This window comes from Pteropus vampyrus, unplaced genomic scaffold, assembly GCF_000151845.1.
Source record: "Pteropus vampyrus isolate Shadow unplaced genomic scaffold, Pvam_2.0 Scaffold48, whole genome shotgun sequence".
In the NCBI taxonomy this organism is placed as follows: Eukaryota; Metazoa; Chordata; class Mammalia; order Chiroptera; family Pteropodidae; genus Pteropus; species Pteropus vampyrus.
In genome coordinates, this window is record NW_011888829.1 from 2,021,704 (window position 1) to 2,044,265 (window position 22,562).

The window sequence follows — 22,562 nt, forward strand, 5'->3', positions numbered from 1 at the left end:
TTTATATGGTTCTACAGGTTTATAATTACAAATAGGTACTAATAACACAATCCCCACTAATAACACAAAGCCCAACATTTTAAAAATGCAATGCCCATTGTAGAAGAAATTTCCAAATTATTTTTGCTGTGATCAAAGATAAATATTGCTAAAATAATTTTTAAAATCAACCAATCAACTTGTCCATGAAAATCCATGTAATGTTATAAGGAATGAGACTGGGAAACAGCCTTAGTAGGAGAAAAAGTTTACATAGAGTCTTTATGAGCAACAGAATGGTAATGGAAATGTGAGAACAGAGATATTAAAGTAGCTACATTCCAAGGAATCTATTCCACACTTTGCCACAGCCCTATCTTCTCTCACTGCACAAGCATAGAATCTTGGCCACTGGCAGGGGTCATTGCCATATTTCTGGGGGGATACATGCTTTAGGAAATCTTTCAACTTATCTCCCCTCTTAGATTTAAGGTACATTAGAAAAGCCTGAATAGTTATCTAAAAATTAAGTTCTAAAGGAGATTATACAGAATTTCTTTTACAGATGTCATAAAGCAAAGTCAGTCATTAAAAAGTTGCAGCCTGCTAAATTTTCTATTTTGATACTTACTTGCAGAGCTGCAATTCTGATACAGTATCGCTAGTTCTCTGGATATCTGGTGCCTTCTATCATCCAGAACTTTCTAAACACAATACGATTAGAAGTGACGAAAGCTATCTCTGGCTATGAAGACACTGCTGAAATCAAAGAAAAAGTGATTGGCTGATTATTAAAAATACAAGTTCTCACTGACTGGTGATAGCTATAAAAGCTAAGTAGACCTCTCCAAATCTAAAACCAATGCAGAAATAAAAAGGGAAAAGAAATGCGAATATCAAAGGACAGACGTGACAGACAACTCAGTGATAAAAGAAGTTAAAATGAAAAACAGAGATTACCATGAAGGAGACTGAGCCTTACAACCACTGAAAAGACACAGCAGAAATACTGTGTCACACGGAATATACATTAAGTTCACAAGGAATGCTCCTGGGGAAAGGGCTGAGACTGTGTGGGGGAACATAAAGGACTTCATTTGTAATACCTTTTTTTAACTTGAAGGAAATACACAAAATGACATTTGTTCATTCTATAGGTATCTGATTTTTAAAAACTGTTTTCAAAATTAGACACCTATAATCAGTTTCACAGAATTCATCACTTAAAAATAAACACAACTGTTTATGAGTAAATTCTTCACTCCCCACTAGACTTTCACTCCCTCTAGGATTAGAGTCCTATGTTACTACTTTACCGCAGTAAAAAGACAATAGAAACAAATGTTTCTATTTTGATACTTACTTGCAGAGCTAAGAAAAGAAAAAACTGAAGCAACTAAGCAATCTGGGGATATTCAGGAAAGTAAGATTCTATTCCTACCAGCAATTACAATACCCTAAAGCACATCAACCAATAAATATACAGAAGACCATATCTGAGAAGTATTCTCTCTAGTATTATGAGGCAAATTATATCATAACACAGGAACTTTTCAAAATACAAATACATAGTTTCTAAAATCTGAGGGGTATCAACTATTCCTAGTAAGCATACCCTGGTGTTCCCCATCCTTAATGTAGAACTACAACCACTTCCTCCATAGTTCTAGTCCAGGGGTTATCTTTGCTAAGCAGCTTTTTCCACAACCAAGTACCTTTTCACAGTCCTACCACAGAACAGGTTGGTGAAAACCTCCACAACTGCTGACTGCTACAGACCAAAACACTAGTGGAGAGGTGAGAAATCAAGCTAAGAGGTCATTTCACCCTATAAGTCTAGATAGAACTCTCTAGGGACTCCTAGACCGCTCCATCTCACAGGTATGCATTTCTGGCCAGTCATTCCTATGTAGGGGTTTTGGTATATACAGTTCCAGCAGTTTTCCTTTCACATAAATAACAGAACAGTATTTTTCAAGTATGAGATTTGTACAAAGGATGATTTTAGGTGATTTTACCAACATGACATTCAAAACATCACTCAATCACTTAGCAGTGATTATTTATTATGAATAAGTCAAGGAAAGTTTCCATTTGGCCCTTAGTATGCATTTAATACATCTAACAAGTTCTAATTTTTTAGTATAGGATAAATGACAATGGAGTCTAGTTGTCTCATAACACCACGTTTTCATTGCATTAATTTTTCTGGGGAACAATAAATTATTTTAAAATTAACTTACTTTTAGAAAGTGAACTGACAGAGGAAAATATTAAAAAAATAGAAAATAGGGTAAAAAGTAGTAAAGGTGATATGTGTGACTAACACTGGGAAAGTTACCTAGAACAACGCTTCTCAAACTTCTTTTTCCCTTTTTAAATTTTATTAAAAATGGGGTGACTTTTAATGTTTATCGAAGGCATGTGGAAGGCTTCTTAAAACACAGATTGCTGGCCCTATCTCCAAAATTTCTGTAGGCCTGGAGTGGGCCCAAGAACTTACATTTCTAACAAGCTCCCAGGTGATGCTAAGGTTGGGGAATCACTCTGAGAACCACTAATCTAAAGTACAGTGGTCAACAAGCTTTTTCTTAAAGAGCCAGATAGCAAATATTTTAAGCTTGCCAGACATGTTTCTGTTGCAACTATGCAATACTGTAAGGCAAAGCAGCCATAGACAATATATATACAAATGGGCATGACTGCATTCCAATATTATTTACAAAAAGCAGGTGGGCCACAGTGCTAGACTTAAACTAAAAAATACCCTTAAGTAACTGAAAGTGAAGTACATTGTGTAACCTAATAGTTGGACAAAATACAGAAGCAGCTGAACAGCTAGGTACTTGGTAGATACTATCCAATAGCTATCCAACCGATTTTACTGAAAGACAAAGCTTTGGAAAGTATAACTCTAAAAAGAGAAAACTGATGTCTCAAAAAAGTAAAAACAAAACAATTTACCATGCATTCAGGAAACATGACAAAAGACTCGACAAGGGCAGCTGGTTAAATTCTTTTCATGTTCAATCACACAGGTCAAATATCACTGCAGATGGTTCACAACTTAGAATGCATGGATCAGTATCTAGTGTTGTTGTTTAGAAAAATGTTTTACAGACCTTTTCTCTAGCCCATGTTAAACAGCAAACTATGACATTTATTTAGTTGAGAGCTACATGTTACTTTCTAATGGTTTTGACTTTTCGAAGTCTTAAGTTCAGTTAAAACGAAAACACGAAGCTGTAGCCAGTTGCAGAGTTTTTACAAACTACTTTTATCTATAGCCTCAATTATCTTACAAAATTGATGAACTCATTTATTTTGGCCCTGCCTTCCAATTTCTACCCTAGTGGCTACTGGTGCATTAGAATTTAAACCAAAAAGGAACAGAATGACTTTTCTGCAAGTAGTATATCCACAAGATTCCTGTCAGAAACTTATCCTCTCTCTCACTCTCATTCTTTCTCCAGCAAAATGTTCCAACTTTTTTTCATCTTCTTAGCCTACAATTTCTTAGTAGACTGATCATGTTGGGTAGCAGAATCCCTTGTTTCCTTAAGCACTTTAGTAACAACAGCCGTGAGCTTTTAGGATTCAGTCCATTTCAAACACCTTTCTGGAATTCCATTCTTAAGGAGCATTGGCCTATCTGCAAACCCACTGCTTGCCTGAACCCTAGGCAACTTCGAGTGTTAATGTCTATATGAACTACCCGGTACTGAATTCTATCTGACTCACTAAACCTGACCCTGATCCGTGATACCTACTTGCTCTTGACTTCCTGCTACCCATCTTGCCCATGCAGCTTACAACCAATTATGCTAATATGACATTTTAACACACCAAAGCATTTTTATGCTGCTTACAGAGCTTATGCAGTGATAGACAAAATAATTTTTCTTTGGTTTCAGTTTTTTTAACCAAAGTAAATAATGTCTCAGAATAAGGCTTTCTTGAGAACTAAAAAACTGTAGAGAATTGAAGGACACTGTAGGGTTATATGAGGTGACACTATTACTGTTCAACCTTCTGTTTGCTAAAATTTCTTATACTGTTAAAGAATTTACAAAGGTGCACTTGTGTATTAAAGGCTATGCCTCCTTCACTTAAAATGAACAGTCCAAGTGGAACAGAAGAATGGCTTACAACTGACCAAGAAATAAGTATGGTTCACTATGTTAATGAAAAAGAAAATGCTCTCAATGTTGATGACAAGCCAAGGAACACAAATTACAGTAAAGATGATTTTATGAAGAAAATCCACTAAAGAAAACACTACTTCAACCTTTGATTCAATAACTTATTTTGCAGAAAGGCAGCAATGGCATATCATCTTATAGGTTCAACAGTTAGGTATCACTAATTTATTAGGAACAAGTAAATGATTTTCTGAACTGTATTTTCCTGGGTATCTCCTAGAATGAATAACCCTTTTATATCCCATGAACTACAACTACTGTATAATATATGATCAGCAAAAATATTAAATTCTGATTAATGTACTCTATTACCTAAGGAAGTACATCATCAGATGTTTAGGAAGATCACCATTAAAACAGCTAAAATTATCTGAAAGCTTTAACTTGCCCTAATCATTCCTTAACCATAACGGACAACTAACAATACTATAACATTCTATTCTATAGTCTACATTCTATTAGTCTACCAGTTGTTTTGGGAGTTAGACTGCCATTCTTGGCCTGTTTTAACCTTTCAGAGATTCTGATCCCATTTAAAGGTTATAGCTATTAAGAGGTATGGAATCCTTCTGTAACTTGCCTAGTTTCTAAACTTAAGATGTAATCTACATTCACACTCTCAATTTTGTTTTAATACCTATCCTTTGCACCCTGCCAGGCCTGTCTGGCATAAGAACCAGAGACTTAATCATAACCAAACTGTACATTTGCTGGCAAAAGGTAAAGCTTTAGCTAAAGGACATCTTTGCGATTAACCCAACTCAGCACAAATGACTACAGTCTGTGTGAGGACACTGGGTTCCTCCGAGTGTCACAGACAAACCTCAAACCGCTGCTTGAATTTTCCTGTGCTACTAATCCCTGCTTTCAAGTGGAATATATTCAGGGGAAACAAATTATCCCTCTCCTTTCTTTTAATGCTAACAACTAAAACAGAAAAGTATTTATAAAATTTAACGTATCTTAAACTTCGAATAAAATAGATACTAATTTATATCTACTTATGGTTCCCCCTTCTTAAAAACTTAAAATATACTTATTTTTCCAACATCAGTATAACATAGGAAATTATTTGTTTTCCCATTTAACAAATTATAGATTTAACTTGAGGCAAAAAAGGTTAAGCAACTTACCCAAGGTTACAATTAGAGGTACAGCTGGGGCTAGAAACCAGGTCTCCTGAGTCTCAGCCCAGTGCTCTTTTCCTTAGCCCATGATGCCTTATCAGAAAAATCCAAATACAGTCAGACCCCCAGTTACATGGGTATGAGTTACACTGATTCACATATACAAACTTTATATAGTGTGACCAATGTTTCAACTCACGCGGTACCCTGCTTCCATTTATGCAGTATGCCAGGCATCGGCACGATTTTCAGTGGCACACAGGCGGTTGCCACCACCAGGGCCCTAGGCAAAATTGCAAAGAAGGCAAAGTTTGTCTTTGGCCCTCCCACCTCCCTTATGCATTCCTCTCCCACCTCTTGGTCATCCCCCTGCCCAGCCTCCCAGCACCATCATGCTGCCCTCTGGTTGTCCAAAACCACCCACTTCCACCACTCACCCAGGACTGTCTTTTCTGGAAGTGCCCAGTGATCCAAAATTACCTCTCCATTTCCCTGCCACAAAATTCCTATTTCTGAGGATTTCAGTGAAGTTTAGATAATCTAAATGACTGATTTAAGTAATTCAAAATAAGGTACATTTAACAGACTTAAATCTCTAAGGAGTTTAAAAAGGAACTAATTAAAAACTCTGATTTGGGTGAGGGGGAGAAGAAATAAATCTTTTACTGGGGAAAGGGGGACGTGAAAGAGAAGCAAGGTTTTCCCAGTGCCCTGGACCACCTGTGCCACTTCAGATTCCCTTACAGTCAGGACACTAAAGATTGTGGGGCTTCTTGCCACCTGGAGTCCCACCATCCTGGAAGACAGTGGTTGCTTTATAGTTAGTCCTTGAGATTAAATTTTTTTTAAAAATTGGACAGAGCTGCTTTAAATACCTCCTACCTACCTTTTCCATCTCTCTCCCCTCTTGGATCCCCAAATCCACCTCTTAGTGCCAAAATCACCCAACAGCATTCCCTGTAAGCTGTTTGTGTCCAGTACAAAGCTTCCCATTTTATGGTTTCAAATTACATGGTGTTACTGAGGAACGTATCCATGTTCCCCATCCCTGGATAACTTGAAGTTGACTGTATGCTAAAAAAGAACAATCCTAATTATTTAAAAGTCTTGAATCATAAAATGAAATATGTAAACTCATTAACTATCTGGTAAGAAGAAAAAGAATGTTCTGATTATTATCTTCAACACATGAAAGAACCTGAATATCTAAAAAAAAACATTCTATTCTTTTCCTTGAAAGTAGCATGTTTCTTACTTCTGGCCCAATACGGCAGTGAAAATCCAGTCATTTCAGCTAAATAATATTGTGGACTCGTAAAAATGAATTAATTGGTAAACCCTCTTAGTCTTGAGGCAAAAAAAATCCAGTAATAGGTACACAAAAAAATAAAATTTGAATATAAAACAGAATGGATTTTCAGAAATTCATTTTTCTGCTGACTACACACACAGGAACATATTTTTTTTTTTTAGTTTTAACTTTGCAATATTAGATTAGCTGCCTAGTTCGGAAATTGATCAGGTGAAAGTAGGGTACTTTGATTCAACTATTCTCCCAGTAAAATTAGGAAATTCAATCCATGTAGAATGTACCAAATATGGTATCCATGTAGGATTAAAAGGATCATGTAAAGTAAATCTTAAATTATTTCTACCATTTTATTACAAATATCAGTTATTCATCAGCTAAAATCTTGGATTAAGCTCCTTTCCAACACTGTCTTCATAAAGTAAAAGGAACAATGTTAAGACACGCTGCAGATACAAAATGACCATTCTTATCTAAAAGTGAAAAATGATGATGGGTAGTTTTCTCCACTAGAATTTTTAACTAATGTTACTTTCAAGGGTTTACTACACAAATAAAATTCATTTCTTTCCCTATCTTCCCCTTTCTCTACAAAACCACAAGTCGGTTTGCCATCTACACCCTTTGTCTATGTGGTCTACAAAGAAAAGTTCCTAATATGGGTTTTTATTAAAATAACTATGAACACTGAAAAGCCATCCCAAATATTCACTGCCAAAAATATTTGAATTCAATTTTCAAAAATCTACTCACGTATTTTGCTGCAAGGCACTCAAAATTCTAAGAATGACTTAAAAATTTAAGAGTGTGCCTCTTCTCTTATGTCAAGCAATTTTAATTAAGAAAAAAGCATTTCTTTAATGGCTAAGAAACTACTTGCCTGAACAAGCAACATATAAAAATAGACAAGTGTTTTGTTTTTAAAAAAGTATTTTCTCCATATTAGCATGGATTTAAGCTGAATTTAAGAGTACAGTATAATTATCAACAAAAAAAGCAACAATTCATTTTTTAGAAATTCTCTTTATGACAAAATGATATCCAACAATTAGTGTTTTTCTACACAAATTCTAACCTAAGTGCCTAAAAGAATCGTTGTTTCCCTATATTCTACTTCACTGGGCACCACATATTCAAAATGGTTCTATTTGGGGCACATGCAAGATTTGTCAATATTTACAGAACAAAGCCTCTATTAAATTCTCTAACAAAATGGAGGTCTCTCGGAAAAAAAAAAAAAAAACAGGCCATTAACATTTTTCTTTTCACAAAATGGGGCCAAACACACCCACTTCAAGAAACCATGGTTTGGGTCAGATTCTTCTTTAAGTATGGCTGTTTCTGTGAGGATCGTCGAGTGCATTTCTGGGACTGGGTTCATAGCAAAGGTTTCCTCCGGACCCAGATAAGGGGATGGGATGGGGGTGGGCTGTTCTCTGAAGATACTCTGGAGGGCGGCGGCGAGGGATAATCCCAAAACTCTGGGTTAGGGATTATCTAAAGGGGAGGAGGCTCTAGCGGTCCGCTGATACCTATTCGGCCACAAAACCGGGCATCCGACTACGCAAGAGAGACGTGGGCTCTCCCGTCCCAGCCAAGTCAACATTGAAGGCTCAAACTCTCCTTTCAGCCTCCAGGCCCCGCCTGACCCCATTGGCAGCAGTTCCCGCCAATCCGCTTGGTCACCGCCTCCCCTAGCCTGCCTGCCCGGCTCAGATTGGACCAGCCGGGAGCCGGGACCTCGTGTTACCAATCTGGGAGCCCCTTACTCAACCACACACACACAAGCCCAGGTGCGCCCGCGGAGCCCCTTCTCCACGCCTTCCCCATCCCCTCCCCCACCCCCACCCCCAGGGCGCTGGCAGAGACTTACCATCCCGGGAGGTGCCCATCAACTGGTCCAGCATCGCGCGCATCTGGGCCTGCGCCGACATGGCGGCGGTGTAGCGGGCGGGCGGACAGGCGGGGGTGGGGCGCAGACCGGGCCCTTTCGGGAGGGGGGGGACAAGGGGAAGGGCTGGGGGGAAGGTGAGACGCTGTCTCGGTTGCCGCTGCCGCCTCGAAGCGTGCGGAAAAGGAGCCGGAGGGGTTGCAGGAGAGTCCGGGCTGCGCTCCTGACAACGACGCGTACGTGGACGGCAGCAGCCGCCGAAAACGACCCTGGTTCCCTCACTCTGTCCAGTTCCTGGGACAGAGGCGATAGGGGCTAAGCAAGCTCTCGCCTCCAACACCGCCACCCGCCAGAAGCCGCCAGGCCCCCCCCTCTAAGCTCTGACGCCGCTCGCCACCGCCGTCGCCGCGACGTGAGCGCGCACGCTCCTCGCGCTTAGTCGTTTCCCGCGGGGGCTCCACCAACTGGCGTCCAACTGCATTTGCTCCGCCCGCCCCGCTCGGGAGGGTTTCCACCCTAACGGCTCTTGGGCGCGTGCACGCGGGTTCTCCCGCCCCTTCCCCCAGATCTCGCGAGACTCAGGGGCCTCAACCGACCCTTAAGCCCTATATGCCTGAGTCTCTAAACCTCGCGCTCCCGGCTGCTGGTCGGATAGGGCGCCGCGACGCACTGTGCTAGCGAACCAGATCCAAATTAGCAAATGTGCCTGAGGGTTACCCCGAGTCGAAAGTAAGTAGAGACCATGCTGGTCGGCCTGACTGAAGCTAGCAGATTTGGTAGCTACCATGGGCGTGTTCCTGACGACCACTCACCGATTAACTCGTTTTCGGGGGCCCACCCAGAATCGTGTAGACCCGACCATTTTTTCATGGCTGCCCGATCCTCTACAAAAGGTGCCCTGAAGATCTGACATTTGGGTCATTTTCCTTCATCTACATAGAGACTTTAAGCACCTCGAATTGGGATAAGTCAAATTCAGGAAATAAAACCTTAAATCAATACACTAGGAAACAGGCGACCTAACCCATTCGGATTAATAATCATAATTACTCGCAATTAAAAGCAGGAAGCTGTTAGTCTAAATTAAGAACTATTAAGATTAAACAGTATTCTGAGAAAGGAAAGGAGAGGTGATCTTGTAGAGAATTTTTTTCCAGTGTGAGATAAATTTGAAGGATAAATCCTTTTCAAGCTGTATCAAGCAGCAATGGGAAAGAAAGCCTGTGGATTCACAGTTTGCGTCACCCTGGATTCAAAACCTTGGTCGACTACTAACTGGAACCTTCAGCAATTTATTTCTTAATCTCGTGTTTAATGGAAATACATACCTTATAACATTGTGAAGACTAAACGACAGAAAATGCCGAGCCCCGAGCTTGCCCTGGTTTACCGTTTTTATATATAAAATATTAATTCCTTAAGATGATCATACGTACTTCCTAGATACTTTGAAAGGAAATAATGGTAAAATTTTGTCATTAACATTTCATATGCATTGCCTTGGAACTTATAATCTATTAGCAAAATCAATAAAAAATTAACATGAAACAGCAGTCATTTTTCCTGGGTCCTTTTAAAGGCATATTGGGCCAATAAAAATTTTAGAATCATATTTTTAGTAACTGAAAATAGTTTTCTCTCCAGTTATTCACATAACTCAAAATTCAACTCCCAATACTAGGAAAAGCATCCTATTTACAATAAAAATTAATATGTCGTAGAAGGATGGGCTATTGTATAATATCCTTAGGAGGGAAATACACTAAAATGTTGAATAATTATGTTAGATTTTAGTTCTTACCTTTCTATTTTTCCGGTTGCTTACATCTCATAAACACCATTTAGTTTGTTTTTAAAAGTCTGGTCTACAGCCATGCCACCCTGAACAGGCCCAATCCCATCTGATCTTGGAAGCTAAGCAGGGTCGGGCCTGGTTAGTACTTGGATGGGAGACCACCTAGGAAGACCGGGTACTGTAGGTGTAAAAAAAAAAAAAAGTCCGATAGTCACTGTCTTAATTGAAACATTTAATGATTTATATTCTCGTAATTAGCTTATTTCCCACTTTCTTTGCTCTTCATTCCTTCTAGAATCTCTGCCTTTCCATCTGGGATCATTTCTCTTTTGTCTGAAGTTTAAACTTTAGGACAGGAGTCAGCAATCTACAGTCCACAGGCGAAATCCAGCCTACTGCCTATTTTTGTGAATAGTTTCATTGGACTGCTGCCTGGTCCGTACATTTGCTATTGTCTATGGTTTCTTTTGTGCTACAACAGCAGAGTGGTTGTGTCGGATACCACACCGTATGGCCTGCAACACTAAAATACTAACTATCTGGCTCTGTACAGTTTGCCTACACTGCTGCAGTTAATGTTTGTGCTTGCCTATTAGTGTGGCACTCTCCCATTTTTGTTGACCTTAAAAGATCTTTATTTTGCCTTTCTTAATTCTAGATTAATATTTTTACTGGGTATAGAAATCGCAGTTGGAAGTTCTTTTTCTTTCAGCACACAGATTCTATGCTTCCTTTTACCTTCCATTGCTCCTGAGAAGTCAGTTCTGTCACTTCTTTGAAGATAGGTGGCTGCTTTCAAAGTTTGTTCTTTTTACCATTGGTTTTCTTCAGTTTACCATGATGTATCTGGGTGTGGATTACTTTTATTTATTGTGGTTGGGAATTCATTGAGCTATTAGAACTGTGAACTAATGTCTATTAGAACTAACATCTCTTAACAATTCAGAAAAGTTTAGAACTGTGAACTAATGTCTCTTAACAATTCAGAAAAGTTTAGGTATTCTCAAATATTGTCTCTCACTGATCGACAGTTTTCACTGTATCCTCTATATCTCTTTACACTTTGCATTTTCTACCTTGTCTTGCCAAGCTGCCTTCTTGATATTTTTTTCTAACAAATTTTATAGTTCACTGACCTCTCTTCGGCTTTGTCTAGTCTGCTATTAAATCTGTCAATTGAATTCTTTTTCAGTTCTAGAATTTTTATGGGATTCTTTTTCAGATTTACTATGTCATTTTTTATAGTGTCTGGTTCCTTGAGGAAAGTCCCACATTTGGCTGTTCTTTGGCCCTAGTGAACATAACTGTTTTGTAATCCAAGTTGTTAATAGTAATATCTAATTTTTTTTTTGCGGAGGTTTCTGTTGTCTGTTGTTTCTGCCACTTTTCACTTATGGGGTCTTGTTTTCTTATGTGTCTGGTTATCTCTGTGTGCTGAACATGTATTTGAAAAAAATATGTAGGAATTATACATATGTGTCTATAAAATTTACACATGCTAGAAACTAGGTAATTAAAAATAAGAATAGGTACAAGTAACATACATTTTGCCAACCGTCCAGAGTAGACAACTCTTCATTTTATAGTAATTTGTTAACTAAATATTGTAAATAATTAAAAGCTACATAGTAAAATTTAATACTGCAGTTCTTCTTGGGCATCAGTACATACCTACTATCAAGTTTATAAACGTGGTTCCTATCAACTTAAATGTAGATCTGAAAATTCATATTCTCTGTAAATGATGTATCTTTTAGTTGAGTGAAATAAAACCTTACCTTACAAACAGAATGTGCCTTGGATGAGCTTGCCTTTAGTTCAGAACTACAGGTCTCTCCCCGACCCCACACATAATCCTAGTATGTGAACACTGTACTCTTATCATATTTTTATTTGTATCCCTAACACTTACCCAACAAGGGACAAGCAAAGTACTGATAACTCAATACCTGATACCCTGAGACAGTTCTAATCAAAATGCATAAATATCTGAGCTATAGAGAGAGGAGAAATAGCAAGAGCCAAACCTGAACTGAGAGCTAGTTGACTGGTATATTAAAGACAGAGGAATTAAAAGCAATGAGCATATACAAACTATGTTGCTTGAAAAAGGACACTTTTACTTCTTTAAGAGTGAAAATATAAGGATACCTAAGCCAGTGTAGAACACAAAGTAGGCATTTGAAAATGCTTGTTGAAGAAAAGAGAAAGTGAAATTTAACCTGAGGTCTGAGGAAGGAACAGAAATTAGCTAGGGAAGTGGGGTACAATTAGGGGAAAGAGCTTTCCATGCAAAAAGAACAGCAAAACGTTGAAAGATCATGGCTTCTAGAATTGATCTGGGATGCAGGAAATAAGAGGTCTGGACTAGGGTAGCAGCAATAGCTTTAAGAGACTCTTAGGAAGCAGAATCCAATTTAGCACTTACTTAATGGGAGGTTAGAAGGAAAGGCAGCAGCCTAGAAGAACTCAGATTTCTGACTTGAGTAACTGAAAATACCAGAGAGATTTAGAGGGGAAGATGATGAAGTTCCATTTTGGATGCACTGAATTTGAGATGCTTTTGAGGCATCTAAGTGGTGGTGTGGTGTCTGCTAGGAAGCTAGACATGCAGGTATACAGTTTGGCAGGGGGTTTGGACTGGAGTTAGCCTGTCGATGATAAAGGTGATTGCCCAGAGAAAGCATGTAGAGTGTGAGGTAAGGACCTAGGTTGAGACCAACATATAAGGGATACATGGAAGAGGAAACTGAGGACAAATGGTCAAATTGAGAGAAGAAAACAGGAATATGGTATCATGAAAGCCAAGGGAAAAGGAAGGAATGGTTACTAGTGTTAAATGCCCTTTAGAGATCAAGCAAGGTAAGGAATGATCCACTGGTTTTAATGGCCTGAAGGTCATTTGTAACCTTGCAAGACAGTTCTGGTAGAGCAGAGGGGCAAAAACCAGACTTAAGTGGATCGAGGATAAATGGGCAGTGAAAGAAGCAGAAAATGGATATATGCAACAACATGGACTAAACCTCAAAATCATTATGCTGAGCAAAAGAAACCAACTGAAAGAATACATACTATATGGCTGCATTTGGATGAAATATTTGATCAGACCCAACTAATCTGTGGTGACAGCAAGCAGGTCAGTGTTTGCCTGGGACCAGGTATGGGGAAGAGGGATTGACTTCAGAGGGGCACAAAAGAACTTTTTGGGGGCAGTGGAAATGTTCTATGGCTTTATTGAGGTGGTTATCACACAGGTGCATTCCTTTGTCATTATTCATTGACCTGTATACTTTAAAGGGATATATTTATTATATATATAAATTATACTTCAAATAACATGTTTAAAAGAATGTAGAAAATGAAAATAATTCAAGTCATTGAAAACATTCATTCAATTCGTTTGTGAAGAGGAACAAGAGAACATAGTAGGTGAAAAAGCATTTGAGTTAGAGACCAAGTAAGTTTCTTTAAATGGAAGAGCCTTGAGTTATGCTAAATGTATGCTAAATGCTAATACAATGAGAAAAAGCAGTTGAAGATAAAGGAGAGCAGGTAAGAGACAGCAAAGTGAAGGAATGTGATAAAGCAGGTACCACATCAAAAACTAAGGTAGTAAATTAAACATAGTGCCAAAACCTCAGGATTCCCAAGTTCTGGTACCTTCTCAGCATAGAAAGATTATCATTAATACAATTCATGTTCCAGAAGCAATTCCTTCTATTTCTAACATTGAGTTCGGCTAATTCTTGATGGTAACATTAATAAGAGGTATAGGTTGATTGTATATGGACAGAAATGGCCTGAACAAATCATCTAAACCATAAGAAATAACTTATCTGTACTTCAGAAGACTGGTAGCAATAGGGCTTACAGAGAAGGGTTCATGATAAAAGAATGAGAGTGTAATAACAGTAAGATCTTTTTGTCAGGCACTCATGTGCTGTGCCAATGTTTTATGTAAACGTTATTCTCATTTATTACAACCGCCTTGTTGGCATTTCCATTTTACAGAAGAGAGAACAAGCTCAAGTCAAGTCAACTAACTTGCCAGAATTTACCTACCTGGTAAATTATAAAGATGGGATTAAAACCTAGGCCTAGGTGAGTTCAAACGCATAATAAATATTTACCTTGTTAGGCAATTCTGCCTCAAATACATACCTTTCTTTAAAAATGTTATTTATTGTATACATAATATTGTTATGAAAGAAATCAAAACATCAACCTATCCTAATCCTTTTGCTTCCTTCTTTTTAGCAAAACATCTTCAGATAATAATATACTAATGTCCATGCGATAAAGCAGTGTGTGTGTGGTGGCGGGGCGGCGGGGCGGCGGGGCGGGGGGTATATGTTAAACAATTCTTCTAGCTTTCGATCTGTTCAATTGAATGCTTGTTTGACCTCAATTCTATTATTTTAATGTTAGTGTCTTAGAAGAGATAGGGTTTTGAAATGCTTTTTGAATACTTCTGTTCAGACTGTACTCCTCCTAGAGAGAAGCTGAGCCAGGCATTCCAAACAGTGACTGAATAATGCTATGTGTCGGTCACTGTGGAAGGTGCTTTGGATTCATGAGACATGGTCCTTACCCTTAAGGAGCTTACAGTCCAGGGGAAGAGGTTCTAAGACATGTCTACAATTGTAAAGCCAGAAGAAACTGACATAAACCACAAAGGAGGCACAGATAAGAACTGTTGGTAGTTCACAGAAAAAATCATTTTTATTTAGGACTTCAGGACATTAGAATCAAAGGGGTCATGTAGCGGACTAGTTTAATAGTTCAGCTAAAAGATTATCAGTTCTTGAACTATGACAGAGGTAGTGAAGATCGAGGGGGGTAAAGGATGTTAGGGCCATTGCAGAAGCAGAAATTGCTCACTGATTGGAGGTGGAGTGTGGAAAGAGGAATACAGAATGACACCCAAGGTTTGTACTTGGTCAGCCAGGTGCATGATGGAACCCTTTCCCCTGATAGAAGAAGAGCAATTTGACATGGAAATTAGAAGGCAGAAGGAGAGAGAAGTCAGTGTGCCCATTCCTTCCTCCTTTCCCTGGGCTTCCTCCCTGAGGCCTGTAGTTGAGTGGCCATGTTCTTACACCTACGGGTCACCTCTGTCAGGCCTAGGGAGGTAATAATAGCACCCCACTGTTACTGGCCCATCTTGTTGACCTTAATTCAGGCCACATCTTTATATATCGCTTCATTAACTCTCCTCAGTAACCCTATTTGAGTGTGCCATCTCTTTCCTACCAGAAATTCAACACATATTTGTGTATTTTTAAAGTATATATGTATAATAAGGTATGTTTGTATATGCACAGGAAATGTCTGGAAAGATGCACACCAAACTTTTAGTAATCGTTATCATCTGGTAATGAGAATGGGCAAGGGAGGGGCAAAGGAAAAGACAAGATGACTATCATATGTCTATACCATTTGAATTCCTTAATAATAGGCTTAATATTTCTTTTAAAATAATTTTTTAAAAAGTTTTAAAAGTAAATCAAGAACATTAATTGGCCTAGTGTAAAAAGTTCAGTAAATTCATTGAGAGTAAAGATGAAACCCCCCTAAGAAACACTCAGCCAAAAAAATTAGAGAAAAACCCTAAACTTAAAAAAAAAATGTTTAATGATAAACACATATTGATAGAAATTCGTGAATGAAGGCGGCATCCAAGAAACCTCTCCATTTTCATGGTTCCCAGCCCTTCCCTCCGGGCTGATGTGGCAACTTGAGACCCACCAAGCCAGCTGACTCCTCTACTGAGCGCTCACCCTTGCTGTGAAATTCCTGATGAAGAGCCACATGTTCACGGACGCTGCGGAGGAGGCAGAGATAGGTGGCAGCTTGGAAATGAAGCTCATGCTGGGCTCTGCACAGCTTCTCACTGGTGACCTAGAGAAGTAGCAAGGTCAGATACTCTATTAACAGCTCAGCTATAGGGCCCCACAGAAAGATTTAATAAACAAGTATTCTCTAGAATGAAAGCAAATTCCAGAGAGGAAATACAAACACATATTTGTGTATACTTAATACATATAGAGAGGAACTCTGTACTTATTGATGATTGGAAAAGCTGACCTCCAGTTAATTGAAGAGGAGTTTTAAAAAGTTTCACTGAGGTATTTTATTGAGTGACCTCACATTTTAATACTGGAAGAAAGTCGCCTAGTTTCACCTCATTTTACAAATGAGAAAACTAAAGCTCAGAGAGAGAGGCTTGGTTGTTGGTTAATGGCAGAGGTAGAGAACTATAATCAGGTTGCTGATCATTAATGACACCTAAGGCAGCGGTCCCGAACCCTTTTGGCACCAGGGACCAGTGCTCCTATGAGAATCTAATGCCCGATGATCTGAGGTGGAGCTGAGGCGGTGATGCTAGCACTGAGGAGTAGCTGCACATACAGATGAAGCTTCGCTTGCTGGCCTGCCACTCACCTCCTGCTACGCAGCCCAGTTCCTAACAGGCCACAGACTGGTACCAGTCCACAGCCCAGGGCTTGGGGATCCCTGACCTAAAGATTATAATGTAGAAGTTTCTCCCCTTCAAAATGGAGGGCTGCTTCTTATATCACTGTGGACTTTGGTTAATGTGCAATATGCTTTTCTGTCAATGAAAATTTAAACCTTATTTTGCCTGAAAAATAATAGCTGTGTCCTCAGTAGTAACAAAATGTAGGTTTTACTTATAGTAGTAATACGCAAATATTCATATTAACTATACTCACTCTCACAATTCCCTTATCCATCTGAAAAACTTGGATTCTGATGACCTTAAGAAGCTGGAAACTTCATAGCCATTCTGAAGTCCTCAGTGACTCCAAACCCTGTTTCTTCTTCATTATAATTAATTTCCAAATGAAAGAAGTTAGTCCACTGTCCGTTATTTAACTAGTTTTGTGTTCTGAGGTGAGAAAAGGGCAGGAAATGTGAGATGGAGATGTGTGCATAGCCTCAAATGACATAAGGAGCCCTGTCCAACTATGGATTAATCACTGGCACCAATGCCTACGGAATCCCCTTCTTTGACCTTTCTTTATTTAAATATCTAGAGTTAGAATCTGGAAACTAGAATGTGGTTCAAGATCTGCAGATCACATATGTGAAAATGCCACTCATAAGCTGCTCAAAAATAGAATTCATCTATATAATTAAAAATTTATGAGAGCTCAACACCAATGTCAAACAACAACAAAGGGTAATATCCATTTCTATTATATACACCTAAATTGATAAGATTTGAAACAGGAATTCTGTGTTAGTGTAGGACAAGAGAAAACTGATCCTAATTCAGCTAGGCCTGAGTACAGAGAGAAGAGTCAAGAATATATATAACACAGTAAATGAATCACAAGAGACCAAAAGAGATCAAATGAAATAGAAAATTGTATTTTCCCTAAGGAGAAAGAGGAGGTTCCTCCCCAATTGAGCCCCTTCAGCCTAGGGAAAGGAGAAAATGGGCATAGATGACTAGTGAGTTAGCTCTGAGCCAAGGAATAGAAAACACGGAACAGAAATCATTCCACATACCCTTCTATGCATACCACGCAGTGGTGTTTCTGGAATTTTTTTTAGGATGAATTTCAGATTTCCGAGGCATTTTATAGCCATTACCAGGCCTCTCTTAAGGACAATAATGTTGCCTCCATAAGGAGAACTATAAAGATGTCACCTTCTTAAAAAATCTTAGAATGACCCTCCCCATTTACAATGTATCACGTTAATGTAACTGACAGTACGACCTCATTACAAATTCCTGTCTACCACCTACCTCACCTCATCTTCCTCCACTTCACCCACCACATCCTAAACTTTTAAACATCCTCAACTGTTAGTTCCTCTCACCTCTGGGCTTGTGCAGCTTCTTTACCTGGACTTCATCTTCCCCAGTCCTAAGTCAAATTTATCCTTCAAGTCCTTGCTGAATGACTTTCCTCCTGAAAGCCTACCCCTTCTTTATATCAGGACCCCATTTTCCACTCCCTGAGCAATTATTCTAAGTGCTTGGTCATATGGATCCTTAGGTGGACTGCAAAGCTTCTTATAAGGCAGGACCTGTGTGCGCCTTATTGCGTCGTTTTAGTTAAGCTCTTAAAAGTCCCTAACATTATGGCCTTTTAACAATTAGCTGAATTTCAGTTCTAACATTTTGCATTCTAACTGCCACGGCTCAGAAATTCAAACATTTCCCTATTCCTACACTGATCAGAGGACGTTAAGTTTCCTTCCCTAAAGCCCGAGCTGACTCTCCAATCTATTATTTCTGAGAGAGGTTGCAACTTCCTTCCAAGCCAGGTCCGTAACTCCAAAGGCAGCAATTAATGGAAGACTCCTATGTGGGAACCAAGTAACCTAGATTCTAGTTGTCCTTCTAGTGTTTTGTATGGGGCACTGTCTCTGAACCTCAGTTGTTCTATTTGAAAAATGAAACTCTCTTCCATCCACTCTTGCCTAAAGGGCATATGGAGTGTGGTTATCACAAAGAAATTTCTCAAGGATGGCTTCCCATGTTCACATTTATCTGCTACAGAAGAGAAAAACGTAGCTGGTCATATATCACGTTAATGTAACTGACAGTACCACCTCATTACAAATTTCTAGTTCCGCCCTACAAGGCACCATTTTTTAAAGTAGTGTGGGGAATACAACATAAGTGAAACACAGTTCCTGCTCTTCAGGAAGCTCCCAATATTCCATATCTCATTACAGTTTTCTGCCTCAAAAACTGCTTCTCAGAATAGCTCTACTGCGGGGCACGGCGGAGAGACTTGCTGGATAGACGCTGTGGCTGGTGACTCTACACCCTCCACCACGTACATCTTTTTTCTTTCCCCACCTTCTACCTCCTCCATTTCACTTTCCTCTGACTTTCCTCTCGGCACATGCGAAAGACAGCCAATGAAATCCTCGGGGAGGGCTCCACCCCGAACGAGTTTGCGCCCCCGCCGCCCTTGCTTAGTCCCCCGGCTTAGGCCACCGACCAGAGCGGAGGGCTTGGGTTTCCATGGCCGGACTCCGGGCTGGGCGGGAGAGTCGGCCTCAGAAACGCAGGCGCTGAGGTCCGGCGCTCCCTACCCCTGCCCATACCCTCTCTCCCTCCCATCCCGGGAAAGGGACGCTGGAGCACCCGGACACTGGCTTCCGTACCCGATGTGCACGGAAAGCCTTCACGAGGTACCGATAGGCCGCGGTGTCGCGATACGGTCGGCCAGTGGCTGCGTTCATGTAGCGCAACTCCCGTAGGAGGCCCCGCAAGGTGCGCGCCGGGGACCCTAGGTTCGCCATTTCCCCGTGCTCCGAGCCTGGTGCCCTATGGGGCCCTACACTTCTCCAACTCCCTCACGCCCCCCCACGCTTAATGGTACGGTCGGACCCTGCCGGCTCCCCCTATCGATTGCAAAGCAGTGGAATGTCCTTCTTTCCTTCTCTGCGGAGCTTTATTAATCGAACGCCCAGCGGAGCCCCCAGGAATTAAGGGAAAAGCAAACAAAAGCCGAGTGTGACTGAATAGCCTGGAGAAAAGACGGCGAGAGGAAAGGAGGTTTTTTCCTGACTGCGTCATTTAAGACGCCATTAGCTGGTCGATCTCTCGAATCTCGAGACAATGAAGACCTTGCAGGTATGGGTGTCTATTCGAAACAACACGCTGAGTTTTTTTTTTTAATTTCTAAGGGAGATAACAAAACGTATTCTCAATTAGAAGAAGAAAATAGACTATGTTGATGCGTGCAAACTGTAGCCCAACACCTAAGCACACATACACTTCTTACTTTTACAAAGTTTGCATCTTTAGCTACCATTAGTTTAAAAAAAGAAAAAAAGGAATTTTAAATGCTAAAATTACGACCACCCCAGATGGGACTCGAACCCACAATCCCTGGCTTAGGAGGCCAATGCCTTATCCATTAGGCCACTGGGGCTTCTGTGAACGACGTTTACAAACAACGTATTCAATTTTTTCTTCTTTGGTACGTCATTGTCCCTTAGTTTCACTTTTAGCCTATCCTAGGGGACCACACCTAGTACCAACATGAGGGACGAAGCATGCTGGGAGTTGTAGTTCAGAGAACAAAAGGTTGCATCACAGCGCCAAAGGCTTTACCCTCAAAATAGCACCGATGCGCCGGATAGAGAACGGACGCGCGCACGGTTTTGCATACGCGTTTGCCTGCGCGGTAGTCCCCGCGCCTGCGCAAAAGCGGGTACGCGACGTCTCGGAGCCGACCGCGCGGGGCATCCTGGCCGAATCTCGGAGACTTGCCCTTTGAGCCTTTGCTCCGTCGGGTCTTTACCGGAAACAGCCGACCCCTTCCGGTGTGCGGCTTTCCGAAGTTAGTCTGCGTTTAGCCCGCCGTTAGGTGGCGTCTGCAGCGGTCATTTTCTGTTTCCGGTTGAAACGCTGAGGCCATTTCCGCACAGCCAGTGCAGTTATAAACTCTGTCTTCTGAATTGGCTCGGTGGGAAACGAGACAGCGGAGAGTTCCTACTTAATGCATTAATACTTAGTTGATTAGAACTACTTAAGAGTTCATTTTCTGGTTCTGTACCTAATTGTGTAATTTAGTCATTTCTCTGGAACTTGGAGACCTTAACCCCTTGTTTAAAATCTCAGTGGCTCCCGATTGCCCCTAAAATAAAGTCCAGACTGCTGAACCCTGCCTCAATGACTCTTCATACTCAATCATCATCTCCCACTACTCTATTTCCTGTCACCCTCTCCAGGTATCTGAACTTCTCATTGTATTCCTCTCCACACCTTATGTGTTACTCCCTCTGTCTGAAACTTAACCGTTTGTATTAATATTCCTTTTACCTTTTTGGGCTTCAAGTTTCCTTGAGAGGTCTAGGTTAGACACTTCTCTGGGCCTTTGTGGTTAATATGGCAAGGTTAAAACAATTCCCCTAACCTCTGGGCTCCTGTATATCACCTATGATTTTACCTTTTAAGAGCTAGATTTCCTCTGTCTCAGCTCCATCATCTTCCACGTGAGCCAGGATGCAACTGCTTAGACTCAGGAATTCCCATTCTAACAGGTCTCTCCTATGTCCCTGTCAGGGTTCACCAACTCTAGCTGTGGCCAGCTTTGAAGTAACCTTTTATATTTTGGCTGGAATTTTGATACTTTCAGAATCAGCAGAAAACTGGTATGACAATGTGAATTAATTACTCTCCCTATTACACTCACAAAATATTCATTTTTATCAACCTATAATTCACAAGTATCTGATTTTAAAAGGCAAATGCAGGAATTAGGGAGAATGCTATCAATTTTTCTTTTAATATAAATTTGTTTAACTAGCTTTCTAAGATGTAGCAATTTAAGCCAGCTCTGAGGAAGTGGAAGAATTTATAGGAAGTAGGTCTTAGGTAACTTAACCGTTGATATATTGTGGTAAGAGGCAATAAATAATTCTGAATTCCTTTTTACTGAACTGCCAAGAGACTTTTCTTCCACCTGAAGCCATCTTACACTAAGGTAGTCATAAAATGTTAGCTCTTTGTAGTCACTGGTCTCCTTAGATGGCCTTCCCAACAATCTTCTCCATGTGTATATGTTGCTGTTTACATCAAGAGGGGAAGCTTATTTCCCATCTCACCTACCCCTCGCCCCCTTTTGAATCTCAGGTGGCCCTGTGACTAGCTTTGACCAATAGAATGTAGCAGAAGTAACATCCTAGGGCTTCTGTGGAACACCAGGCCTTAAAACTGGCAAGTTTAACTTGTGGCTTCTTATCTAGCTAACATGTGGTGAAAACCTCAAGGCCCGTGGAAGAGCGCTGAGACAGATTCAGCGAAGCCCTCAGCTGAGAGCACTGACTATCCACCACATCGGTGAGCCATCTTGAAGGTCTCAATCAGTAGCACCCCCAGATGATGACAGTCTCAGCCAACATCGTATGGAGCAGAAAACTGCCCAGCTAAGCCCAGTCAATCCAAAGAAACATTAAAGATAATAAAATGGCTGTTGTTTAGGAATAATTCCACTACGTTTTCAAATTATTGTGCGGCAATCAAAAAACCAAATCAGTCTGGAAAAGTTCTTAGAGACGATTTAACCAAACTTCTTAATTTGGCAGCTTTAGAAAATCTTTATAGTCCCAGGGCAGGGCTACAAACTCAAAACCCTACAGCAGAGACCAGTCAGGTAACACAAGAGTGAATCAGGGCAGGTGAGTTCCTACCTCCTCCGAAGGAGCTAGACTCTTCGGCTCAAAATCATTATTGCAAAGTAGGAGTGTGGTCCCAGAGTCG

At 40.3% G+C, this 22,562-nt stretch overlaps 2 protein-coding genes, 1 long non-coding RNA gene and 2 other non-coding genes across 7 annotated transcripts in view; 2 read left to right on the forward strand and 3 right to left on the reverse strand.

Moving 5' to 3' along the window:
* LUC7L2 (LUC7 like 2, pre-mRNA splicing factor) overlaps window positions 1–8,969 on the reverse strand; it is a 57,037-nt gene extending 48,068 nt beyond the window's left edge. For 2 of the 3 annotated variants that reach the window (XM_011359491.1, XM_011359492.2), the window contains exon 1: window positions 8,491–8,969. In XM_011359491.1, coding sequence (XP_011357793.1) covers window positions 8,491–8,551 — 61 coding nt within the window. In that variant the 5' untranslated portion in view covers window positions 8,552–8,969. Of the gene's footprint in view, window positions 1–5,507; window positions 5,527–8,490 lie in introns of those variants that run through there. The other variant, XM_023530284.1, reaches the window with a different exon arrangement.
* Window positions 8,970–10,371: 1,402 nt separating this feature from the next.
* Window positions 10,372–10,490, forward strand: LOC111739266. Its single transcript, XR_002780186.1, has one exon. It is a non-coding gene; the product is annotated as a 5S ribosomal RNA (ribosomal RNA).
* A 5,424-nt stretch (window positions 10,491–15,914) lies between these two features.
* FMC1 (formation of mitochondrial complex V assembly factor 1 homolog) lies at window positions 15,915–19,652 on the reverse strand. The gene is made up of 2 exons (XM_011359493.2): window positions 19,457–19,652; window positions 15,915–16,204 (listed from the first exon to the last, which is right to left on the reverse strand). Exons 1-2 carry the CDS (start codon window positions 19,592–19,594, stop codon window positions 16,001–16,003), a joined length of 342 nt encoding a protein of 113 aa, XP_011357795.1. The 5' UTR covers window positions 19,595–19,652; the 3' UTR covers window positions 15,915–16,000.
* Window positions 19,653–19,761: 109 nt separating this feature from the next.
* Window positions 19,762–22,289, forward strand: LOC111739202. The gene is made up of 2 exons (XR_002780169.1): window positions 19,762–19,928; window positions 22,049–22,289. It is a non-coding gene; the product is annotated as an uncharacterized LOC111739202 (long non-coding RNA).
* Window positions 20,157–20,229, reverse strand: TRNAR-CCU. Its single transcript has one exon. It is a non-coding gene; the product is annotated as a tRNA-Arg (tRNA).
* Window positions 22,290–22,562: the final 273 nt, after the last annotated feature.